The sequence below is a fragment of the Zonotrichia albicollis genome, chromosome 1 (assembly GCF_047830755.1).
Source record: "Zonotrichia albicollis isolate bZonAlb1 chromosome 1, bZonAlb1.hap1, whole genome shotgun sequence".
In the NCBI taxonomy this organism is placed as follows: Eukaryota; Metazoa; Chordata; class Aves; order Passeriformes; family Passerellidae; genus Zonotrichia; species Zonotrichia albicollis.
Window position 1 is genome coordinate 84,032,757 of NC_133819.1, and position 23,238 is coordinate 84,055,994.

The following is a 23,238-nucleotide window of genomic DNA, read 5'->3' on the forward strand; positions in this document are numbered from 1 at the left end:
AAGCAAGTAGGTACACAGCTCCTAAAGGAAATCTCAATGACAATGACAGTTCTGCACAATTATACCCTACCCCATGCCTGGCCAAGAACAACAGTCATGATGGACACAGAGTTACAAACATATCAGAGACATGGTTGGACAAATAAGTATCACAGCCTGCAACCTGTTCTAGGGAAGTATGAACATTCAGCACACTGAGCGTTCAGAAAAGTGCCAGCTTTCAGCTCCTGATCCATGGTATTTGCTTTAGAAGTGCTGTAAAAATGCTATAAAATGTCTACACACAAAATGAGACAGTATGGACTTGGACTGCCAATTACATTCTCGAAATACTTGTGCTGAAGTCCAAATTAACTGAAAACTGACTTTGCTAAAAAGCTGGTTTGGAATTTCAGCTACTTGTGATGGTCTAAATAGAATACAAACTGAGTACTGGAAAAAGCTGGAAATTTTCCTGAGGCACTTAGCCAAAATTAAGCTCAATTATTTTGAGGGTTACTGAATTAAAACCAAATCTAAAAAAAAAAAAATTTATGTTAAGTACTATCAAAAGAACATGCAACTCTAAAACTCTAAATGCCATTCCCTAAAGATCCTTGTGCAGCACAGAAGCCAGTTATGCAAAGTGCTCTCCACACCACCACCACTGCAGCTGTTTTTTTCAGAGACCCACCCCAGCTCCTGTGCAGTCCCTGTGGCACCGCCCTGCAGGACAGGTTCTGCACCTGGGGCATTTATTTCCCATATGGTGCGACTTATCTGAAGTAGGGCACCACAGACTGTGGCAGTAAAAACTACACCTCCCAATCTCTTTCTCACAGCAAATAATGGAGAACTCTTCTGCTAACAACCCCCCTTCCAGAATTTCCTGGAATTCTCTCTTTCACTACCTCTCAATGCTGTCAGAGAATCTCCTTATGTCCTCAACACAGTTCTGGATCTCCAAAGCATTATGCAACTGCGCTGTTTGCACATAATTCAATTTACTCAGGCTAAGAATCTTGTGAGACCTCAGGCCCACATCCCTCAGCCCTCCTACCTGACTGTACCTCTACAGCAGCAAAAGCCTCTTCCCAGTGCAGCTTCTGAACACATCTGACAGACTAATGCAAGCTGAGAGCACAAGCTGAGCCAGAGCTCTGCAATACTGCAAGAAGTGCACAGTCTTACCAGGCAGAAGAGGATCTTCAATACATAGCATGGATGGTCTGTATCCATTAGTCATGACTTTCATGATTTCTTCTTTGGCAATATAGGCACCTCCATTTTTTATTCTAATACCAGTTTTCAAGTAGTTAAAATTCCTTCCATAGAGTTCAAAAAATTCTATTAGAAGCATTCCAAGGTTTTCATCAGCTCTTCTGGCATCAATTCTTGGATGTAGCTGTAACACAAACCAGTTTTTGCATATAAAAATTAGCAGTTTTCAGACTATAACACAGGACAACAAAAAGCTCATTTAAACAGCTGAGTATTTCTTCACCTAAGTTTCAACTGAATAATTCACTTTTCATTTACTTAAATCACTCTCACACAACCTAGAGGGGGCAGCACTTCAGCAGTATCTGAAAGCCAAAGAATTCTTTCATCTTTCCTCATGTAGCTTTTTGAGGATCAGGGAATTATTTTCCCTAAGCCTAAAACAAGAAATAAGTACTGCATACTAAATTATAGCCTAGTTAGTAACAAAGTAGTACCCAATTTTCCACAGCAAATCCATGCCTCAATGCTGTCAGAAAGTGGGGGGCAATCTAGTTTCCCCAACTGAAATATAAGTCTGTGTCTCTGTCTCTACTTATTATATTTGGTACACAAAATCTATAGTAATATTGCAGTCAACACCACCAGCAGCAGAATATGTAAGTTTTCCATTACCACAGCTGCTGAGAGATGCTAAGCCCTCATCATACCTGTAGGAGGCTCACTGTCACAAAAATGTATTAAGAGAAGTTGTAACTTGTTTCTAACATTGTAACTTGTGACTATTTCATCACTCAAGTAAATCTGCCACAATTAAGCATGTCAAAATCTAACCAACATGTAAGAAAAAAAAAAAGAACCTGACTGTTGGATTTCATCATTTTAATAAACACTGAAATCATCTACTCTGCACATTCAGTATCAGCAGTCTGGGAAGCAAAAGACAAAAATACACCCTGCAGATTTATGAAGCACCATTAAGATGATTCAGGTATAGGCCCTGGTGCAGAGAGCAGTGCACAGCCTCGATGCCTTTCACAAGGCAACTGCTGCTGTTCCAGCTCACACAGGATGGATCCTGGATGTCTGAGAGGTAGTCCACAGGATCTTTCAAGAGTCAAACACTCAGAGCCATAACAGTAATGCTGCACTGTGCAAGGGGCATCTGAAGAAACAGTACAATAAAAGGGCACAGGTACAGAACCCAAAATATTTTGAAGAACATGGAAACAAATAAGGAACAGACTCACCTGCAGGAAACTAATTGCCATTAAAATTAGGCTGTAAGAGCTAATTCCACCAGTAAAAACTTCATTCAAATCCCTCTGAAGGAGGAACTGTTTTAATACTAAAATCAAGTAAGGTAGCAAAGAATATTTCTGCAAAGGAAAACAAGTTTTATCAATGACAATGTCAACATTCCAAAACAAACAAAGAAGTACACAATCTCAGCAAAGATTCATCTAATACAAAAATATTTCCAGTGGTGTCCATACTGTGTTTCCACAGGAAGAACTGAAACTTGCTTTTTTTAAGCTAGAAACAGATGAATAGACTTCAACTCTTATTTGATCAAAGACCTTATGTACTAAATTTATTTCCCACCTAAACAGTAAGATTGTTATATCCTTCTTTGAATGCCAATATCATTTACTATAGCCAAAGCTTTCACTCTAAATAGTACTTTTACTACAGAGCGTAAAAGGAAACTTTTAAGTGTGCAGCTACACAAGAATTGGTTTTTGACAGTTTAGCAGGACAGTATTCATTATGCAGCATCACTTAAATTCAAGGTAAGCAAAACTTGAAAAGAGACTTGCTTCAGAAGCAAAGTTTAGTGCCTCTCTGTACATCTAGACATGATCATACAAGTTCTTTCACAGTGTACAGGTTTATTCAAACACCTAGCACTCAAAGGGAACACTGAATGGACACCAACAGCTAATAAATTAAAATATCCATGTTTAGTTAGTATTAATGAAAATAGTCTTCAGCAATAAATTGTCAAGCCATACCAAAAAAGGTTAGCTAAGCATCTAGCACATCCTTGGTAAGTAGCATAACACTCAATACATGGCTGATACCTTCATGTATTCCTTGATAAATCGAGCTGCCTTCACACCAGTTTCTACATTAAAACTGATGTCAACTTTCACTTCTGTCTCCTGGTCAGTGAGTTTTATTATTGGTACCTGAAAAGATTAAGACAAGAATGTGAGGACCCAGGAATACAACACTGGTGCTGTTCCTTAGCTTACTCAGGACACATGGATATTAGCAGTCCAAACGATTGCAACTATCAAGTCTGTGTGAGAAGTAACAATCCTAATCTGACTGACCACTGAATGCTTTCTAGGAAGGTGATTAATGTACATCTGGTATTCTACCACAGCCATTACCTATCTGCCTTCATAGCTGCAATTGCAGTGTTTCATATGACAACTTAATTTACTTAATGACTCATTCCAATTAATAGGAGATCTTGTAATCTCATAACCTGTGGGAACTGCATTCCTCTGACCCAGTATTGCACCATTCACTTGCTGAACTGACAGGAAACCAGCCTAGCAGAAAGTAATGCCTGTTGGTTTATCAAGATGAACTGGTTCAATGCAGAGTCAAATGAAATCCAGAAGAAATAAAGCAAAGCCATTGTAGTAATATGGCAGGAATAAATTAATATAAAATGACTGAATATGTAGTTTAGTTTCACACCTCCACTGGAAGGCAGTGCCCTACAAAATCTTAAAATCATAACCTAAACTTCAGCTGAAAAGATTTATTTTAAATTGAACTCTTCATATTTTTAATCTGAAATGAAAAATAAAGAGCAGAAGCATAGCATCATTTTATACCAGTATCAGAAGAAAAAAAAATAAGAAGGAATAGTACAATTGTGATTTTCCTAGTGCCATTTTCCATCATTAACTGGTAATACAGATTCTGAAAAATCCCAATAGATCTCAGCTAAACCAAAGACAACCAATGCTACTGTTATGTACTGCTACTCTAATGAAAGCCACAGGAATATTATGAACCTAAAAGAGGAAGACTGTTTTAGAGACAACAAAAGAGAAGCTTGCTAACAGAAGTTTGGAATACTCACCTTAGTCCCCTGAAGAAAACATCACTTGCCCAGTAACAAAATTCTCATGCATTAAGTTTTTAACTTATTCAACATGATTCAGGCTTACAAGAAAGATGCAGGAGATAACACACATCAGTCTCACAAATGACATAAAGCTCTCAAATAGTGTATTTTGGACAGGAAAACCCAATGTTAGGTTTGGAACACTTCACTATACCATCAGAAACAAGACAACCTGAAAAACGTGTTGAAAGCTAGACAGCTCTAGTTACTGGCTTAAATTCCCCTCAAAGGTCAGTGGAAAAACATTATGCAAATAGTTAACTTATTTTACTGGATATTTTGCAAATACTAACTTTCAGATATTTATTGACAACCTAAGTATAAAGTACGGCCTTCAGCAAACAGTACAGAGAGTTACCGACGGCCATACAAAAGACTCCATGCTATTGCTAAGCATATACAGATTCTACTGAAACTTGCAGAGAGTTTAAGACAATATAATTTGCTCCAGGAATTAAAATACTATTTATCACCAACATCTGAAGGGGTCTGAAGGTTTTTCAGTTCAGTATTCCATAGCTATTACTTACCGTAGCTTTGTCAAGTACTTTAATGGAATATGGCTCAGCCACACTGTGTTTTCTCAGTGCTTGCTCCAACAGCTGTAAAGGGGGTCGCTCCCATTTCCCAAAAACAACTAGATCAATATCACTAGACAAAAAGAACACAGCACGAAATCCAGTAAATCTAAAGCACAACATACTGCCAAAAACTATGGTAAGACTGGCATTCTACATATTACAAGTACCATGATGATTACAAGTACCAAATGACCACACATGGTGACCATTTTGCACTTTGCAATATAGGTTACCAATAAGCTTCTTCTAGGAGCATTAAGCAAGAGAGTCCATGGTATTTTAGGACCCAAAGCAGTATTCTAGTTTTTTGCTTCCATTACTTTAATGAGTTTTTCTCGGAGTTCCTTTCCCTTTTGCCTTTCATGCTCCCTCCCTCTGACTTAAACAGACCAATTCCATACATCATCTGTCTACTCATGTTGATGGTCATTTTAATAATCTAAAGAATTTTATCAGTGATTGGTATTCACAGAAACGAAATTTCCAGTGCTTTCCTTCTGAAAATGTAATTTATATAAAGACAACCTCATCTTCAAGGCAGAGCTACACAGGTTTCCACATTGAACTGAACCATTAAGTGATACAAAACACCAAATTAAGTAAGACATTTGCTGTCCAAAAAGATGGGAATGCAGCGCTGTGATGGTTCTTTTGACTTTACACAGTAACTCTGTGATAAGTGACACATTCTTAGTAATCTATCTTACTTAACAAAACAATCTTTACAAGGGAAATGCCAAAAATTCAGTTTCACTGTCTGTTAAAAAAAAAAAAAAGCCAAAGACTAACCCCAGACACAAGGAAGAAAAGGTAATTCACCAAAGGGTCAACAAGCAGAGCGGAGCAGTAAAATAACACACCAAATACAAATCTTGACGTTCAAAAGCTCTTCCCTGTGTCACATGAAATTCAAAAGTTTTACTGAAAGTTTGACACATTTGCACATTCCATTCTAAACTCCTCTTTGAAATCTACCATTTCTCTGAAAGAAGACAAGAGTAAACTATTACTTACCTAGTTGGAAGATAAAGCCCTGTACTAAAGCTGCCAAATATCTGGACCTGAAAAAACACAGCAAGAAAACATCTTGCAATTATGAATGCTCACTTCCTTTTACTTTCACAAAACTTCATACTTTTCTCCAGTTTTTAAGGACATAGTCAGTAAAAAAGTTACTTTACTATATACTCTCTGTACAAGCACACTTTTTCTTAGAGATGTCACTTTAGACGAAAAAATTTGGCTTCTTTACCATGAAATAACTACCAATCCTGCTTACAAGGAATAAATTTAGGCAAGTTCTTTGCATTACTTATTTCCAGTTTGACAGACATACAAGCTTTTATCCATTTCCTTCCCTTCTGCTCCTTCCTCTCCTTACAGGACAGCTTTACTGAAACAGTTTAAGGGAATTTTTTTCCAAATGTTTATGTTTAAAAACCAGCAAGTACATCTAAACATATCATTCAGATAAATATGAATACTACAGATTTTACTGTCAAGAACAACTATGAAGTAACAGCAGGTGTTTTTGTGTGGAAAAGCAGGTACAATGAAGATACATCCACAGACCACATCAAATACTTTCAGTGAGCTTCCCATCTAAAGAACTGAGATGTCCTTCCCTCTCTGATACAGAAGAGCCCAATGCACAAGCTCACTTAGTTTTTGGCCAGGCAACACAGGCCCTTTTCTGTGTTTATATCAATTTCCACAAGGTACAAAAATCTCACTATGAAGGGAAAACATGGATGAGGATGAAGCAGATCAGCTTCACAGTATTTTTAGCTCAGTGCTGCAGCCTGAGCCCTTCACTGTCTGCCATGGAAGGCTACGAAATCATCGTGGTCTGAAACATATTTCTGGTGTCTAATGACAATGCTACAATCTGGCAATCTCAAAGGTGATGCTAGAAATACAATTTAGAATACATTCTTTTTGAATAAGCAGACTTCTTAATTGGGTAACAAAGTGTTTGAAATTACACCAGTTTAGATGGCAACGTATCTCAAGGAGTGCAATTTTCCCACTACAGTGGGGCTAAAGCAATTCCTTGAATGTCAAATTCATGAAGAGCACAAAAAAAAAAATCTGCATTTAATTGCTCTTTCATAAAATATTTTGATTTAAAAATATCCACACATTCAGGACTCCTTGCAGAAATGGATACATAGGTAGTCAGTCTCACTTTATTATTCAAAATTAAATTATACAGAGACAAATTATTTAATAAGCCTTTTTTTTAAGAAAGACATTACTAAAAGCATCACATTCCCAGCTCTCAAAATGAAAAAATATTCAGTAGAATTCATTAACCCAAAATCTAGGTTTGAAATTTCCCCACTTTTTATAATAAATTTCAAATAAATTTCCAAATATTGCAAGAACTGTGATATTAAGTCAATTGCCTTAAACTTGAAGAGTTACCTGTTCATTCCTAAAAGAAAGAAAGATAACAGCAAGATTAAGTGAACCAAGCTCTACAATTTACTAGAGAAGCAAATCACAACTGAAGCTACACTCACATCAGCGGTAGGCCAGAGATCTTTGATGACTGTTTCTATCCTTTTCACCACTTCTCTTCTCATAGCTGCTTCTTCAGGACGAGGGGACATGAAGTCATAGAAGTCAATGATTTCTTCATGAAGTCTAATGGAGAAAACAAGATCAGTTAAAGTGACAATTGAACTATTTGGCTATTGCAATAAATTTTACAAGAAAGACCATAGGCTTTATTTAATATCATCCTTTAACCAAAGAGCTCAGAACACTAACTCTAGTAGACATTTACTAAATTTCTTACTGGCTCAGCAGTGAAGGCCAAATTCAATTCCTGATCCTTAATGATTCCTTTCTTTAGAAAACAAAGCTGAGCCTTAAAAACTACATAATGATGCAAATGTGAAGCAGCACAAGATCAACCAAAGTCTTCAAGCAGGTTTATTCTTCCAGCAGTTCTTACTTCTGTGTATGTAGCAGTTTACACAGACTGCAAACAGGCCACTGGCAATGGTGAGATTTTATAGAGGACAATAAAAAGGACATTTGAGAATTTCTTGATGTTAAAACATACACTTTGACACTCAGGCCCTTCATCAGCCATTCATTCATATAGAAAGCGACCTTCCAACTGAACTCAAATTGACAAATGTTAAATATATTCTCAAGTGTAAAGTATTTTTATACCAATGTTACATGAGGAGTCCTGACACTGGAACCTTATACACCTATTAAGCCCTTTTGTTTCACATCTACCAGCCCTACAGAACTCTTGCTGCCAAATTTGAGTATTCAGGTGAATGTCATGTTTACCTTCAATGGAAAAGCATCAAGCCATGCCAAACAAAAATGCAAATAACTACCACTGTGACATTTTTCCAAAACATCTTTTTTGATGTTGACATATTTCTAAGATTCTGTCTAACTCACAAAATGTATCTAGTCAACATCATCGTGAAATCCAAATGCTGTCCTAAACCCAAAAATTAATCTATAGTTTATATACTTAGCCTTCCAAAAGCAAAATTTAATACCTCTCTAGTAGAACTCAACTCTTTATCTGAGACTTTTGCAATTCATTTTACTCAGTAACTCTCCTGCTAGCAGGTAGTTTCCAAGAGACCACATGCCTAATTTTTAAGTGTCAGTATTCCTTCCCATACACAAAGAGATTTTTGCAGCAAAGCTCAAAGATAGTTCCAAAAAGCATAATTATTTTGAATTACTGTTTGCCCTTTCTCTTCCTTAAACTGAGCTTGGACCCACAACTGAACATTTAACTACACAACAGATTTAACTAACATTTCAATTTGCTCATGAATCCACTTGATTCCAAAATTTTAGAGCAAGACAGGAAATACAAACTAACATGCTCTTATTTTGTTCTGTTTATAGAAAGTATGCTTTTTTCCTACCTTTCCAAGACAAAAAGACCAATGAATAAAATACTTGAATACACCTAACAGCAATGGGGACAGCCTAAAGACTTCCTATTCTTCTGCCTATAATAATCTGCAGTAGGCAGATAGAGGGTGAAAGCAAGAAAAGGCAAGAAAAGCAAAGGGCCAGCCATCCTTCCAAGCCTCCAGTAATTTCATCTGGCATACATTCAGGGTGAATCTCAACCTGATACCTATTAGCTCAAAGAACTTAATTCCATAGATTTTTCCAGGTCTTTTAGTCCATTTCTGCTTTGTTATTTGTGCCATTCAATGAGAATTTAAGTATGCATCAGAATCAAGAGTGCTTTATTTTGAACTACTGCCTGGTAATGATTTTATCTGATATTTTTCCCTGGGGCAAAAAAAAAAAAATGTTACTGGCAGTTCACCAAAACACAAGACTTCTCAGGCTCTCAATCCATTTATCTCTATCCACCAGTAGTTTTCCAAGCTATTAATCCTCACAGGTTTTTGTCTCCTTTGACAAGAGGAAGCCCAAAGTTTGATCACTGCTAACCTCCTTAGGCTTGTTTTCCATTTGCACCGCATTTTCTGGCAGGTGGGCAGAAAGACACACAGAGTCAACACGTCATTCTGCCATTCAGTCCAGAACACACACCTGTTCTCATTCTGTTGTCCCTACACTTGGGAATATTGCTGCTTGAGGGTACCTGAGCACATAGCTGCTCTTTAAAAGAGACCATAATGAAGGAGCTTCAAAGTGTTTTCTGAACAAAACTATCAACATAGAGCCCACTCACTGTGTGCATTCAGCCTGAATTATTTTTCTTCAGTCATGATTCTGTATTTACTAGAATTTAATTTTAACAGCAATTTTATAATCTAATGAACAATGAACTCCCACAGTGTCTGTCTGCAGTCAGCTCTAGCTTTCTATTATCCTTTCTATCCTTTTCTCACTCGTTTCTTCCCTCCAGGTATTTATGAACATATCGAGCAACAGTCTTGACTACTTCTATTTGTAACTTCCCCTTATTATAAAGTAAATAATTTATTCTTTCCTTCGGTTATTTCTAAGAGCTAACCAAGCAAACCTGTAAATGTTTGGTTTTTACAAAGTCTTCAAAAAGAATCAAATATGCTTCTGAAAAAAAAAGTCCAGAAGTTATGTTATCAAACAGAACACAGGAATATGGATTAACAATAAATCCTTCAAGAAAATGAGACCTGTGAGACACAACTACCTTAATCAAAACATGTACTAGACCCTTTCTTTATGTTTGGTCATGCAAGAAGTTCTGGGTTTTTATGGTATCAGCCCTATCCAACCTTTCCAGGAGATCTAGACATTTCTGGGGAAAAAATGCATTTACAGTAGCCATCCTATATTAGGGAAAAGAATAAAGGGGGAACCATCTCTACCACACCATCACAACCTCTACCACACACAGCACAGCCTTTCAAAGACAGCCCCAGTGCATCAGTGGGCTGAGGAAAACAGCCAACCCACAATTACTCTCAACTTTGATGCCCCACTGAGCCTCTCTTCCAATGATTAACAGTCACAGTTGTTAATCCCGTTATGAAAGACTCAGAAGAGTATCACTCATCACTAGTCTACGTGTCCTTCCCTCATCTGCTCTTGAATATCAAGTCAGGTTCATATTTTCTACTTCACACTGGCAAGGCAGTACTTGGTTTAATGCTCAATTTGCACAGGACAACAGCACAGGTACAGATATCAAAGCTCATTTAGAGTTCAAGCCATACTCATGGCTAATTCCCCTGAACTTCTCTGGCACATACCACAAGACATGGGTATATAACCAGTCTTATTCTGCTGACTCAATTTAAACTCTTACTGAAATTTAAAATTGCAGTTGCCTGGAGTCAAAGCTTTCTTAAGTCTCTGAAGTCCTTCTCTGACAGAAAGCAATTAGTTCACTTAGTTCTTACTACATGGTCTGTGTTCCCCCTGGTGCCCTTTCATGTCTCCCTCTGAGCCCTACTGACTCTGGCAAGTTTCTTGCTTTTGATGTGCAAGACTTCCAGGTCTTAATGCATGTGGCAAACCAGTTCTTAACCCTCTGACTTAAAAGGGTTTTGCTTGCTCTTTCCAGTTTTCCTTAATTCAACAGTTTCTAAAAGATCATCTTCTTGGTCTATGTCCTTCTGGATAGGAATCAATGCTATACTCACAGTCAGCATAAGGCAGTACTGTGGCATTTTATCTTCTGGTTTACACCTGAAGCTTCTCAAAACACAGATGCTTTTCTAAAACTTAATGTTACAGGAGTTTGCATTTTGTAAACATCTTAGCTCAGACAAAGTTATTGGAACACTGTCACAAAAAAACCTCCAACTCTCATGGATATAAAACAAGATCCTGTACGCTGTTCAGGACTAATCCCAGTATAACTTCTCACTAGCTGAAGGAATAATGCAGTGTCCGAAAAAAACAGATAACCATGGAACAGTGAGCCGGCCAATACAGGGATAGTTTTTACTAAAGTATTTTGTCCACATACCCTCTATGATTTTCGTAAGCACTTTTTAAGTCAGGACTGTGACATTATTTTAACCATCAGGGACACAATTTCCATCTGCAGCACATAAGGTACATGCAGACACAAGTAACATCCTAACTCCTGTTTTGTTCATGGAACTTCCCTTAACATATACACAAGTCAGTCTTCCCAATTTCCTTCAGGCTTCTTAATGAATCTGGATTCCCAACAGCATCACAGCACCTAGCAATCTCCTGTAACATTTTAAGATGCCCATTGTATTACCTCATTAGCAAATGTAGGCCTTTTAATCAACTTTTTCACAAGACAGCTTTACTGTATTTATAGAAATACTGGGAAAGAAACTTGTTGGTAAGCTATAACTGTACTCTTACCTAATATAAGATGGGAAAGATTAGAACACAGGAATGAAAAAGAGAGGCTACTTGTACTTGCTAGATTATTCAGGTTGCTAATTTTAACAGCCTGGAGGAACCTACCATTTACTGATGTTATTACTGCTAAGCACAGCAAGCATCTGCTGCTTACAGGCTGAACTACTGCAACAAAATTAACATCTTCTGTTTATCAAAAAATTATCCCTTCTATTGTTTAAGGAAAGGCAGCCACTCTTCTAGCCCCTAGGTTAAAATAACACTCAGGTGACATTCTCAGACTTTTGCAATGGTTTTCCTCAAAGACAGGTTTCTGTGAAAGGAGATCATCCATTTTACTCATTTACTGCAAACATATACATAAGATTGACTTATTACTTCAAGGACTAACTTCAGTGCAGTGAAACAAAATTCTCAAACATCATAAAGAAACTAGAAGGTAAACTAAAACCTACAGAGATTTTGTTCCCTCAAGTAAGCATCTGGTTCCTTTTTCAACATGATTACTCTACTAAGCACATTAATTTATTCTAAAGGAACAGTACAACATGATTGCATCTTTTATGTGGAACAATTAACACTTTTTAAAAACAATCTTTACTGAGTATTTTTCTAGCTGAAGGCTAACACATCGTCCAAGTATCCTTATCAAAGGAAATAACAGATGCCACAGTTAAAGCATGGGGGTTTAATACTAGGGATGTGCAGAAAATGGAGGTAAGGAAATGGGGAGGTTTAAAAAGAATCTCTGTTGAAATAAAGATTACAAGTCATAGAATATATTCCTTCAATAAAGCAGGAATTCCAAAACATGCATGACTTCACTGTCTCAAGACTAAATGATGACATGCACGTCAGTCACTGCACATATTTTGGAAATCTGTTGAACTGTACCTTCACCTATGACTAGGGCAAAGCACAATTGCATTATCATGGAAATGCAGGTGAAATCTCACACTACCACAATGAAATGCATTCAATAGTTGAAATCAGTCAATCAGTCTTACAGTCTAAAACTACAGAACACGGGTCAGTGAAATAAAGGAGGAGATACATAACAAGATTTTATATATATATATATATATATACACACACACAGAGAGTGAGTGTGTGAAAGCAAGGATGCATTCTGAGACAGACTTCTCCCAGTATGATCTAAGATTAAGACATCTGCAAAAGGGGCTAAAATACAGGTATGACCAAGAAGAGATGAACTACAATCCTTCCCATTCCCACTCAACACCCATCAGATGTTGATGGCCTTCACCTTTGTGTACTAGTCCTCCTCAACAGCAGTAAGGCTCAGGCAGCACTACTACTACTACTCCTGTTCTAAGCTTACAGATGAGAGAAAGTATGAAAACAGTGCTACATTCACAGACCATACTGCTGCACCAAATCAGTCTCATACCACTACATCATTCAGACAGCAATTATCTTTGTCACAGTAATTGAATGGAAGGCAGCAAACTACAATGACTGGCAGAATAAAAAAAAAAATCCCAACTATAGAGTACTTATGAATCTGAGCTCTGAAATGTTTTACAGACAGGTAAATACCAAACTCAAGAATTGAGCTTGCTCTGCTAGTTACTAAGGAGAGATAGGAAGAAAAAAATAACCACAGAACAAATATACTGTACATTTTCCACAAGAGATCATATTGTTCTTATTTCCTCTCTAAGCTTTCTCTTTGCCCCAGAGTCATGCAAGTCAGAGCACATCCTAACCTCAGACCAGGTTTCTTGCCAATTTGATTTTACCTCTTAAAAACACCTTGACAGTTGATGCACCCAAGAAACTAAGTTTGTTGGATGGATTTATACTGCATATGTCCAGACCTAAGTAACAATTTGTCCACATTTTGAAGAAAATCAGACACTAAAGTATTTTTGGAAACTATATCAATTCAATAAAACTCAACCTTATTAATGGCTGGATGGGCTCTGAAAAATCTGCATCATAAAAAAAATTACAAATAAGTAGATGTACATCTCCAATTCAATACATGGCCATGTAGATCTGCTACATAAGCTTCTGAAGTGCATTACTCCTGACTTGGACTGATGGACCTCCCTACAGCACCAAGAAAACATCACAATCATTTTGTTGCACCAGTGAAGGAGAATGCCATATATTAAACCTTGGGACTGAATCAGCAAGCTTGCTATGCCAATAAATAGAACCACTAAACTCTGAAATTCCTGTCTTAATACCATTCTTTTCCAAATGCTCAAAGATAGCAAGCAATTAACATCCCAGACAAGTCAGACTGCAACAGCAGAAACATATTAGTGATGAGAGACTAATTTAGCCCATGTAGATCAGGTATTCATTACATCAGGTTAGCCACTGAAGCACTGAAGAGAAGCAACTCTTGACGTAATTCTGAGCAGCAGACTCAACTCAAAATGCACCCATCAAAGCACTACTGGCAACAAACCCTTCACATTCAAAGTCAGCATCTCTGCAAGGCAGAAAAAGCTAGAAAAGTCCTTTCTGGATTTAAGTACTGCTGCAGTTCGCCATATAACAGAGGAAGCTCCTTCAAAATCATAACCAAAAGAACAATGTGTTTCAATCTTCTAAAGATATCACACTGGTTGTTTAGTGTGCATCACTAATCAGATTTTAGTGGAAAAAAAGCGCTTTTACTTTTTGTCATAGGATTCCATCAGAAGATGTCTTCAGAAATCCTGAAGTCATGTACAAAGCAGGAAAAGAGGATTGGAAGATTAAGGATATCAACAACGATTATGAGGAACAACTTAACAAGATGCAGAGCTATGACTAAGAAAGGCTAAACTAGTTCAAGAGCCCAAAAACCTGCTTCTGTTAAGTGAATTAAGTTATCAGTACAGAGAAATTTAAGGGATCCAAATGTATGATATGTAGAGAAGTTCGTGGTTAATTTTTTTTTAATTCCTCAGAGATTTCCCTGATCCACAACTATGAAGAAAGAACTTGTCCCAAACTTTTTAACAGAAAATACTTTGCAGCAAAACCTATTCCTGATAATTCAGCATTCACTAAGTCACACACACTCAATACTGCATTTGGACCAGAACAATAAGTAATCTGTCTTTTTTAATTTAAAAGGATTAGCTTTGACATTCAAAATAGTCAAAGTAGCCTAAAGCAGAATCAATGCAATAAATATCTATGACTATATCAAGATGCTAATATAACCATCATGAATGGAAGCAGTGTCTTAAAAAAAACCTTCAGAGCTACTTGGAAGAATCAGAGAACCACACAGGAAAATCTATCAATTTTTTTGGATTTCCAAATGGCATTTGACAATGGTCCCAAGCATCCTTATGCAGGCTGATGAAGAAATTAAGCTGACATGGGATGAGGGGAAAGACCCTTCATATAGATAAAGAAATGTTTTAACCAGGAAACAAGCAACTGGAACTCTTAGCTTCCAGATTAAAGGAAGATCACAGGTGAAGCCTCCAAGCACAAAAACATCAACAAGTCCCATGTTAGTAATAAGGAGACAGAGTACAAGATAGAACAAGATAGCCCAAGATGCAGGAAAACTGTAACACTATCACACACAGGTATGGTTCATATGAGTCCCAAAGATAAAGCAGGGACTGAAAAGCATACAGCAGAGATAAACATCTAGAGGCAGGAAACAGTTTCAATACAAGAAATAATTTAACAGACTAGAAAACAAACAACTGTCAGGTGACTCAACCTCCCCCCTCCTCCTTTTTCAAGTCCCCTGCAAAAAGCACTCATGGTCTGCCTCTGTAATGCACAGACCTGCAACTGGCAGGCACTACAACCCTAGTGACAGCCTCAGGATAAAAAAAATAAAAATCATTACATAATGCATAGCTTTACTGAGGAACATCTTCCCACAGGTCATTGCTAATCCCAGATCATAAAAAATCAAGGCAAGACACATTCATACATAAAATCTACAATAAGCATAACAATGCATTGCCTATAACCCAGGTAGTCTAAGAACCACTAATAATCTAAAGCTGGGAGATGCTTCCAGAAAATATCACCACAAGCTCATGTATATATATTCCTTCCCCAATATTTGGCATTGGCCTCTAAGGGTCTCACCCAGTACAGCTGTTGATGTTCTTAGTGCCAGCTGTCTCTACTGCCAAAGCCTAACAACCGCAAAAACACCATGAAGCTGATGCCAGGATTAAACTGCTCCAACATGTCCCATTCTCCTTTACACACAGATGTGAGCACCTGTCATACAAGGCCTTCTCATGTTTTACTAGTGTAGCTCAGCCTTTCTGACCTCTAGCACCTCTGGTGACTCTGGAGCCTACTGTTGCCAGAACATTCCTTTCATTCCACTCCCCACAGCAGCAGCCTCTAACTCTGCACTAGGTACCCACTTTGCATGGAAATTTTGTGCTTTACCAAGGCAACTTACTTGACCACAGGAAAAAAGATGTTCTGTTCTGGACAATTCATCCAGCAGCTACCCTGCAACTTCCCTTCATACCAAGCTTCAGGCACGAAAACAATCTATTTAACTACATCCTGATGCTCTCTCCAGAAATTTACTAGGACTAACAGGCAACTACTTCCACACTTCTCCTTGCATGCACTCCAGCATATACTGCCTACTTCTACCCTGACCCTATAATCAAGCAAAATAAGAACTGAGTGTAACATGCCAGCATGACCTGCCTCCTACATCAACACTTCCACTACAGGTGTCCACCTAGCACCACAGGCAGCAGACACCAAGGACTGCACAGCAGTGTGGTGAAGTATAGCCCACTGTGCTGATTCTTTACTAGAAGGTGTTGGTTGGAGCAAGACTGCACTGTTAAGCGAGGGAGAAGTTAAGAATAACCACCCTTGGGAGGCCCCTAAAGTGCTGGACAAGTGCTGGACATCTCACTCCAGACAGCAAAGGCTTCAGAGCATTTCCAAAGTCTACATTCTTTCAGCTCAAAATACAAGAAAATAAAATTTGCAGAAGGGGCTGACAGTGTGGCATGCCCACACATTAATTTGTATCTGACAGTTCTGACAGGAGGATAATAAGAAGAAAGGGTTGACAAACATGCAACCACAGCTATGCACAGTCCTAAATGCAATGGATTTTGAACAGTGCACTGCACTAAACTGAAATTAAATTTATCTTAGTTCAAGTTCTGAAATATATCAAAAAATGCAAAATGCAAAAAAACCCCCTGTATGTCTGGAATTAGAAACACTGCATACAGGTGAAGAAATAAAGAATAATAAATGATCTGATACAAGCTTAGCATAGAGGCACATCACCATATCTCTAGACATCACTTTTTGTGCACAGTATCGTTCAGCTGCAAACTGGTGCACACTGAAACAAGCCTTCTGTAGTAGCACTGCCATAAGCTTACCTTGCTTATGAGACCTCTCCCCAAGTACCTGCTGTAGTCATTAGGGAATGCTGCCCTGAATCCTCCTTCAGCATCAGGAAACGTGGAGGTCTTGGTGCTCTTGTACTCTACGGCAGAACTTGTCATTATCGAGAGAGAGTTAAAGACAACAGCTACACAGGGGGAAAATGAATGCAGGAGGTCATCAGACACTGTGCAGCACCAATTAGCCCAGGCAGAGCACCATTCCAATGTATCATAACAGCTCTGGTACCCAAACTAATCCTCAACAAGCCAGTTCTGCTGTTTCTGCACAGCACTGTAATGTGCCAAGCAGATATGCCAGGTACTTCAGCACTCATCTCATTCAACATCTACAATCAGACTGAACACTTAGTTGAAAGTATTAAGAAGTACAGACACATATCATTAAAAATGCTTTAATTTTTTACTTTGTTAAATTCATATTAAGAAATAAAATAATTAAATCTGATGTAATTTTATATTATTCACGAGCTATTAGCTGCATCTTCAGAGAAAACACTCCATTAGCTGTGCATCCAAACAAAAACAGAAGAAGCCTTAGCAAAAAGTTTAGAATAGCTTGATGCCCTCTTTTGAAGTAATATCTGAGCACTTCTAAACTCTCTGGATGCTTAAATTACTCGGATATATTTAAGATACTGACTTTACAGAAACAGGAGGTATTTGCTGAGCAAAGAATGCACACCCTAGGAGGCTAGATGTAGTTTTACACAAGAAGATACTTTACAGTACCAAGAAATAACATGCACTTCTGAACACCAGTCACAACAGTTTGAATTAGCCTCATAATATGAAAGGATACTTCTCTGCCTTGCATCTGAAACCAATCATTTTGTCATCTAAACTAAACTAAACCCAGCAACATAGGAATTTACACTGCTGCTATATTAATCACTCTGTTGAAGCACTGGAATAAATATGGCTTCAATCTCCTCACTCCTTACCTTCCAAAATTCTGTTTTGGACGACATGGGACAATCTAGGGCATCCAAAAGAACAGCTATAGGATGAAATCTAATCAAACATAGCTTTTCACACTTGTGCTTTACGGGAAAAATTTCCTTTGCAAAGACTGTCATGCTGCTACCAAAGTGGTGAAAGCATGAGGCCACTGGAAAAAATGAATTATGCACATAAAACAGAGGAAAACACAGCTTTCATACAGTATTCCTAAACATCACCACACCTACCATCACAAAGCCACTGACCACGAGCAGTGTGAATAAAATAATGACCTGCAGTGCCACAGGCCATCCTCAGCTCTGAATGAGAAAGCAGGAGAGCACAGTACTGCTCCAAACACACAATTCATCAGAAGTAGGACTGCAGCCTGGGAGAGGGCTAGCAGAGATTGCCCTGCTTACTCTGTTACCAGAAGACAATACAGTAACACTGTGAGCCACTGCGTATCACTCGGAAATTTCACATGTTGTAGAAAAGCACTGTTTTAGGAACAGGATTCACAGCAGAATCTTGTCTTGCTCCACCACTCAGGTACAGGGTAAGCATAAGAGCACCTATGATCAAGTCCTTCCTCCTCTAATCAATGCCCAAACCAGACTGAAGCTGAAGATTTTCAGGACCACATTTTTCAACAGTTGCATATAGCAGGATGGCAATACTGAAGATGCTCTGTCAACAGATGACGAGTTACCAAAGAGATACTTCAGGACCCGGCTGACAGTTCCAGGGAACAGCAGACAACTAAAGGAACATAAGGGATCCACAAGAAACTCCTGCAGGGATCTGTCCCATCCCAGCCTTTTCAGTGCATTTTCACCGAATTGCCAAATAACACACTAGCCAGGCTTCAGGAGAAAGTTAAGCTCACCACTAAACAGGAATTACTGCAGAAGATAGATACCTAAATCCATCCATGAAAATATTCTTATTTCAATCATGCAAGCGCTTCATAAAAAATTACTAACACTAAAGAGGAAATGGTATAAGAATATAGACTTGTTCAAGATTCACCATGGGTAACAGAACTCAAATTTAAAGCAGAAACTGCTTGTCATATTTAGGTCTATGGTTTCAAGATTCATGCTCTCCTTCAGCACTAGTTAGTTCCCTACGACTTTATGGAATGCTCTGGAACTACAGGATCACACATGCTGCAGTTACTGGTATTACTGGTATCCCACTGCCAGAATCAGGTCCCACTTTTGTAACAGAGATCCTTGACAGAAGATCAGGAAATAGAGCTTCCACTTTCAAAGACATTTAGCAAAAACCTTGTCATTAACACATCAGCAAAAGAACTACCCACATTACAGAACTGAACAGCACAACTGAATCTCAGCCAAACAATTTCCTTGTGTTTGGATTCTCTAGAAACTCATACTTGAAGAGTGGCATGGCCACTATTACACAAAAGGTGAAAGAAAACAGGACAGAAGATTAAAAATATAAGTTATGTGAACGGCATAGGTGCTGCTGCCCAACAGCTACAGGACAGAACTTGCAACACTTGGATTTGATTCACAGGTTTGCCATTTGCCATAGACCTGCTGGATGAACTCAGGCTGCTCCTTCCTCCACCTGCCTGGAGATCTGCCTCACTTACACTGAGATCACTTAAATTAAAAAGTTACCACATCTCTATAAAAACAAAAAATAAAACTTCACACTATTTTAAAGATACTATTGGAACTTGAGACATACAAACATCTTAGTATAGGATTCAAAGCTCCTAGTACAAGACACCTCTTGAAGATTCACATTCTAGCTTTCTGTAAGAAATTTGAATTTTTAGTGTCAGTCCGGAATGAAAAAGCAGTAGTTACAAGTCTTGTCCTCCCCCTCTTGAGGTTAAGGTTTGCAAAAATATAACTTTAAAAATGTATTTAAATACTTCTTTATAACTTTTAACACACTCAGCACCTGATTACTACACAAAAGAGAAAAGGAAGCCACTGTCCTTAAGTTAAATCTCTCACTTAAAAACCTCCAGCTCATACCCTGTTATCTTTAGCTATTTCCCCTCTACAAATATAAAATGCCTTTATTCCACAGGCATCCAAGGGTCTTGATGTTAGGATGTTCCAAGAAACTATTTTTGAAGTGACATCAGAAATCTGCTACAGTCAGTCAACGCAGCTAACACTTTTTCCAAGAATAAAATAACCTTTATAAAGTAACATTTCCCCTTGATTGAATGAAATTTGACAAGTAAAATACAGCAGTCTCATCGAGCATCCCAGACAGGCTTTGTTCAATTTTAGTCCCTTCTCCATGCCAATCAGATCAAACTGAACACTCGGCCTTACTAACTACCCATTCATACGAGAAAGGTACGGCTTACCAGATAGGGTAAGCTTCATAAAAATGTTCTCTTCAAAAAGACAAGATCTCTGTACAGCTATTGACTGACTCAATTTATCCTAGAGCTAAAACACACTTGAGAGAAACGTTCTAAGACTACACTGACTTTCATGTCTATCTGACAGAACTCGGCACCTCCCTTTCATGTGATGTTGCTAACACTCCCCAAGCTAACCAGCTTTCTGCAGCCTAAGGAGAGGCATTTAAAAATTAACACAAAGGTTTTGAGTCCCTCTGAACGGAAGCCTTCCACTTTCCCCTTACAATCTGAATTGAGACCTGGCAGCTCTGACAAGCATCCTGCACACATCCTTGCTTTAATTATTGTAGGTGACCTCTGATAAATGGCCTGACAACTTCACCTCTCAATCTATTTCAAAGTAAGGCCTAACCCTTTGCATCTACGCGTTCCCTCGCACTGCATGAATCGCTGTTTCGGCCAAGAACCACCCAGCCGGCACAGACCAAGGTGATTTACAAAAGGGCACGGGTTTGCGCCCCGCCATCCCCTGTCGTCGGCCTCCCTGCCGCGGCCGGCTCCAGAGGAGTTCGTGTGATCCCACCTCACCTCCCCCCCTCCCGGAGGGGCCGCAGGAAGGAGGCGGCCGAGGCCCCGCTTCCCTCTGGGGCCCGGCTGCTCACCCCTGCACGCCCGGGCTGTATTTCCTGGTCTTCCAGGGGGTGCCGGGGCTCTGCAGCGCTGGCTGAGGCGGCTGCCGCTGCTGGTGGGGGGAGTTGTTGACGGCGACGCCGCGGCTGCCGGAGAGCAGGTAATTCATGCCATAGGTGCTGGCTTTATTCTCCCGTTTCCTGCGGCCCGGGTGGTACTGGTGCTGCTGGGGAGACGCCGGGGGCGGGTGCGGGCTGCGCGCCGGGTGCGGCGGCTGGTGGTGCCCATTCACAGCGTTCACTTTGTTCTCGTGGAAGTTAAAAAACTCGCCGGGTCCAGCCCCGCTGCCCAGCAGCCCGGGAGGAGCCACCGCCACCGCCCGGGGGCCGCCGGAGGAAGAGGAGGAGCCGCCGCCTCCGCCACCGCTGCACGATCCCGAGGAGGAGAAGCCGGGGCTCTCGGTGCCGGACTCCACCGACGAGCAGGAGGACGAGGAAGACACGGAAGGCGACTTCTGCAGCCGCCGCCCTCCCTCGCCGCCGCCGTTCACCGCCGCGGGGCCGCCGGGGACAGCGGGCACCAGTCCGGTCAGCAGGGCCGGCGGCGAAGGCGAAGGCGACGGCGGCGAGGAAGAGGAGCAGCAGGCGCCGGGCGCCCCGAGCCGCACGCAGCCGTGCCCGCGGGGCGGAGAGGCGGCAGAGTCCAGCGCCGGGGAGTTGAGGCAGAGGTAGTGCGGGAAGCTGGCGCCGCCCCGGCCCCCCACGCCCTGCGAGGTCTCCCAGATCTGCATCCACAGCGCATTCGCGGGTCCTTTCTGCTCGGGCTGGATCCAGGCCACGCGGGGATCCATCCACGCCCGCCCGCCGCCGCCGCCGTCCCTCACTGCCCGGCCAGAGCTCCGCGCCGTCGCCCGCTCACCGCCCGCTCCGTCGCTCGCTCGCTCGGCCCGGCAGCGGCGCTAGGAGCGGCCCAGCAGCAGCGGCATGTGTCGCGGGGAGGAGGAAGCGAGCGAGGGCGGCAGGGCGGCCGGAGGCAGAGCCGGGCGAGGCGAGCGCGGCTCGGGAGGAAGCGAAGGCGGCGCAAACTGTACCCGGCGCTGCCAGGAGCGCTCCGCTCGCCGTTCCAATGTGGCGTGTCCCCCTCGCCAGGGCCAGAACCGGCACTGCGCATGTCCCGCAGATTTTAAACCTTCACCGGAGACGGCCGCCCTGGCAACCGCACATGCGCGGGAAGCGGGAGGGAGACGGGAGCTGGGAATGCTCCCCCGCCCCGCGCGCGCGCGCCCGCCCGCGCCGGCGCGGAGCGCGCGGCCGTGCCTCAGCCCCGGCGGGCGGCCGGGCGGGCGGTGCCGCGGCGGTGCCCGCTGCTCCGAGACTCCCAAAGTCACGGGATGGGTCCGGCTGGAAGGGACCACCACAGTGCTCCAGCGTCCCTGCTCTAGCAGACGCGTCCCAGAGCACGTGGCTCGCGATTGCGTCCGGACGGTTCTTGAAAATATCCAGTGAGGGAGACTCGAAAACCTCTCTGGGCAATCTGTTCCAGTGTGTGGTCACTCACACAGGAAAGAGGTTCTTCCTCATGTTTAGGTAGAACTTCTTTTGCATCAGTTGCTGCCCTTTGCTACTTGTCTTATGTCTTGGCACCGCCAAGAAGAGCCTGGCTCCATCCTCTCGACAACTTTCCTTCACATACTTACAGACATTCATGAGGTTCCCTCTCACTTGTCTTCCCTTCATCTCCGTGAGCGGCTGGCACAGCTGCAGCCCTGCCTCTGTGTTGGTTTCTCACAAATACTGCATTGTCTGACCCCTCCATGACACAGCTCATCCCTGTGGAGAAGTGTAGCCCAGTTCCCACAAAAATAAAAGGGTGGATTTTGAGGAGGAATCCAGCGGAGAAGCAAGTGCAGGCTGTCCTCCTTTGGGGAGGCTGAGCAGCAGAGGGTGTGGGGCTGGGCAGGGCCACTCTGCTCCCTGGGGGAAAGGGGAGGCCTGGGTGCTGGGTCCAGGCAGGTCCATGCAGTTCATTACCAAGGGAAGGCTTTCCTTGCATTGGTAGCACCAAGAAAGCGCCACATTTCCACTGGGTACTTCAGTTTTTATTGGGCTTGAGTCCAGGACTGTGGACAGGACAGGGAGACAGTGTCAGTTCCAAAGGGTGTCTCTAAGG

General features: G+C 41.1%; 1 protein-coding gene across 4 annotated transcripts in view; it reads right to left on the reverse strand.

Annotated features, from left to right (window-relative positions):
- Positions 1 to 22,278, reverse strand: part of TENT4A (terminal nucleotidyltransferase 4A) — a 57,975-nt gene extending 35,697 nt beyond the window's left edge. For 2 of the 4 annotated variants that reach the window (XM_014265151.3, XM_005484267.4), the window contains exons 1-7: positions 21,102 to 22,276; positions 7,458 to 7,581; positions 5,947 to 5,993; positions 4,882 to 5,002; positions 3,285 to 3,392; positions 2,451 to 2,579; positions 1,171 to 1,384 (exon numbers count right to left, since the gene is read on the reverse strand). In XM_014265151.3, coding sequence (XP_014120626.1) covers positions 1,171 to 1,384; positions 2,451 to 2,579; positions 3,285 to 3,392; positions 4,882 to 5,002; positions 5,947 to 5,993; positions 7,458 to 7,581; positions 21,102 to 21,919 — 1,561 coding nt within the window. In that variant the 5' untranslated portion in view covers positions 21,920 to 22,276. Of the gene's footprint in view, positions 1 to 1,170; positions 1,385 to 2,450; positions 2,580 to 3,284; positions 3,393 to 4,881; positions 5,003 to 5,946; positions 5,994 to 7,457; positions 7,582 to 21,101 lie in introns of all 4 variants that reach the window. The other 2 variants (XM_026791772.2, XM_005484266.4) reach the window with 2 other exon arrangements.
- Positions 22,279 to 23,238: the final 960 nt, after the last annotated feature.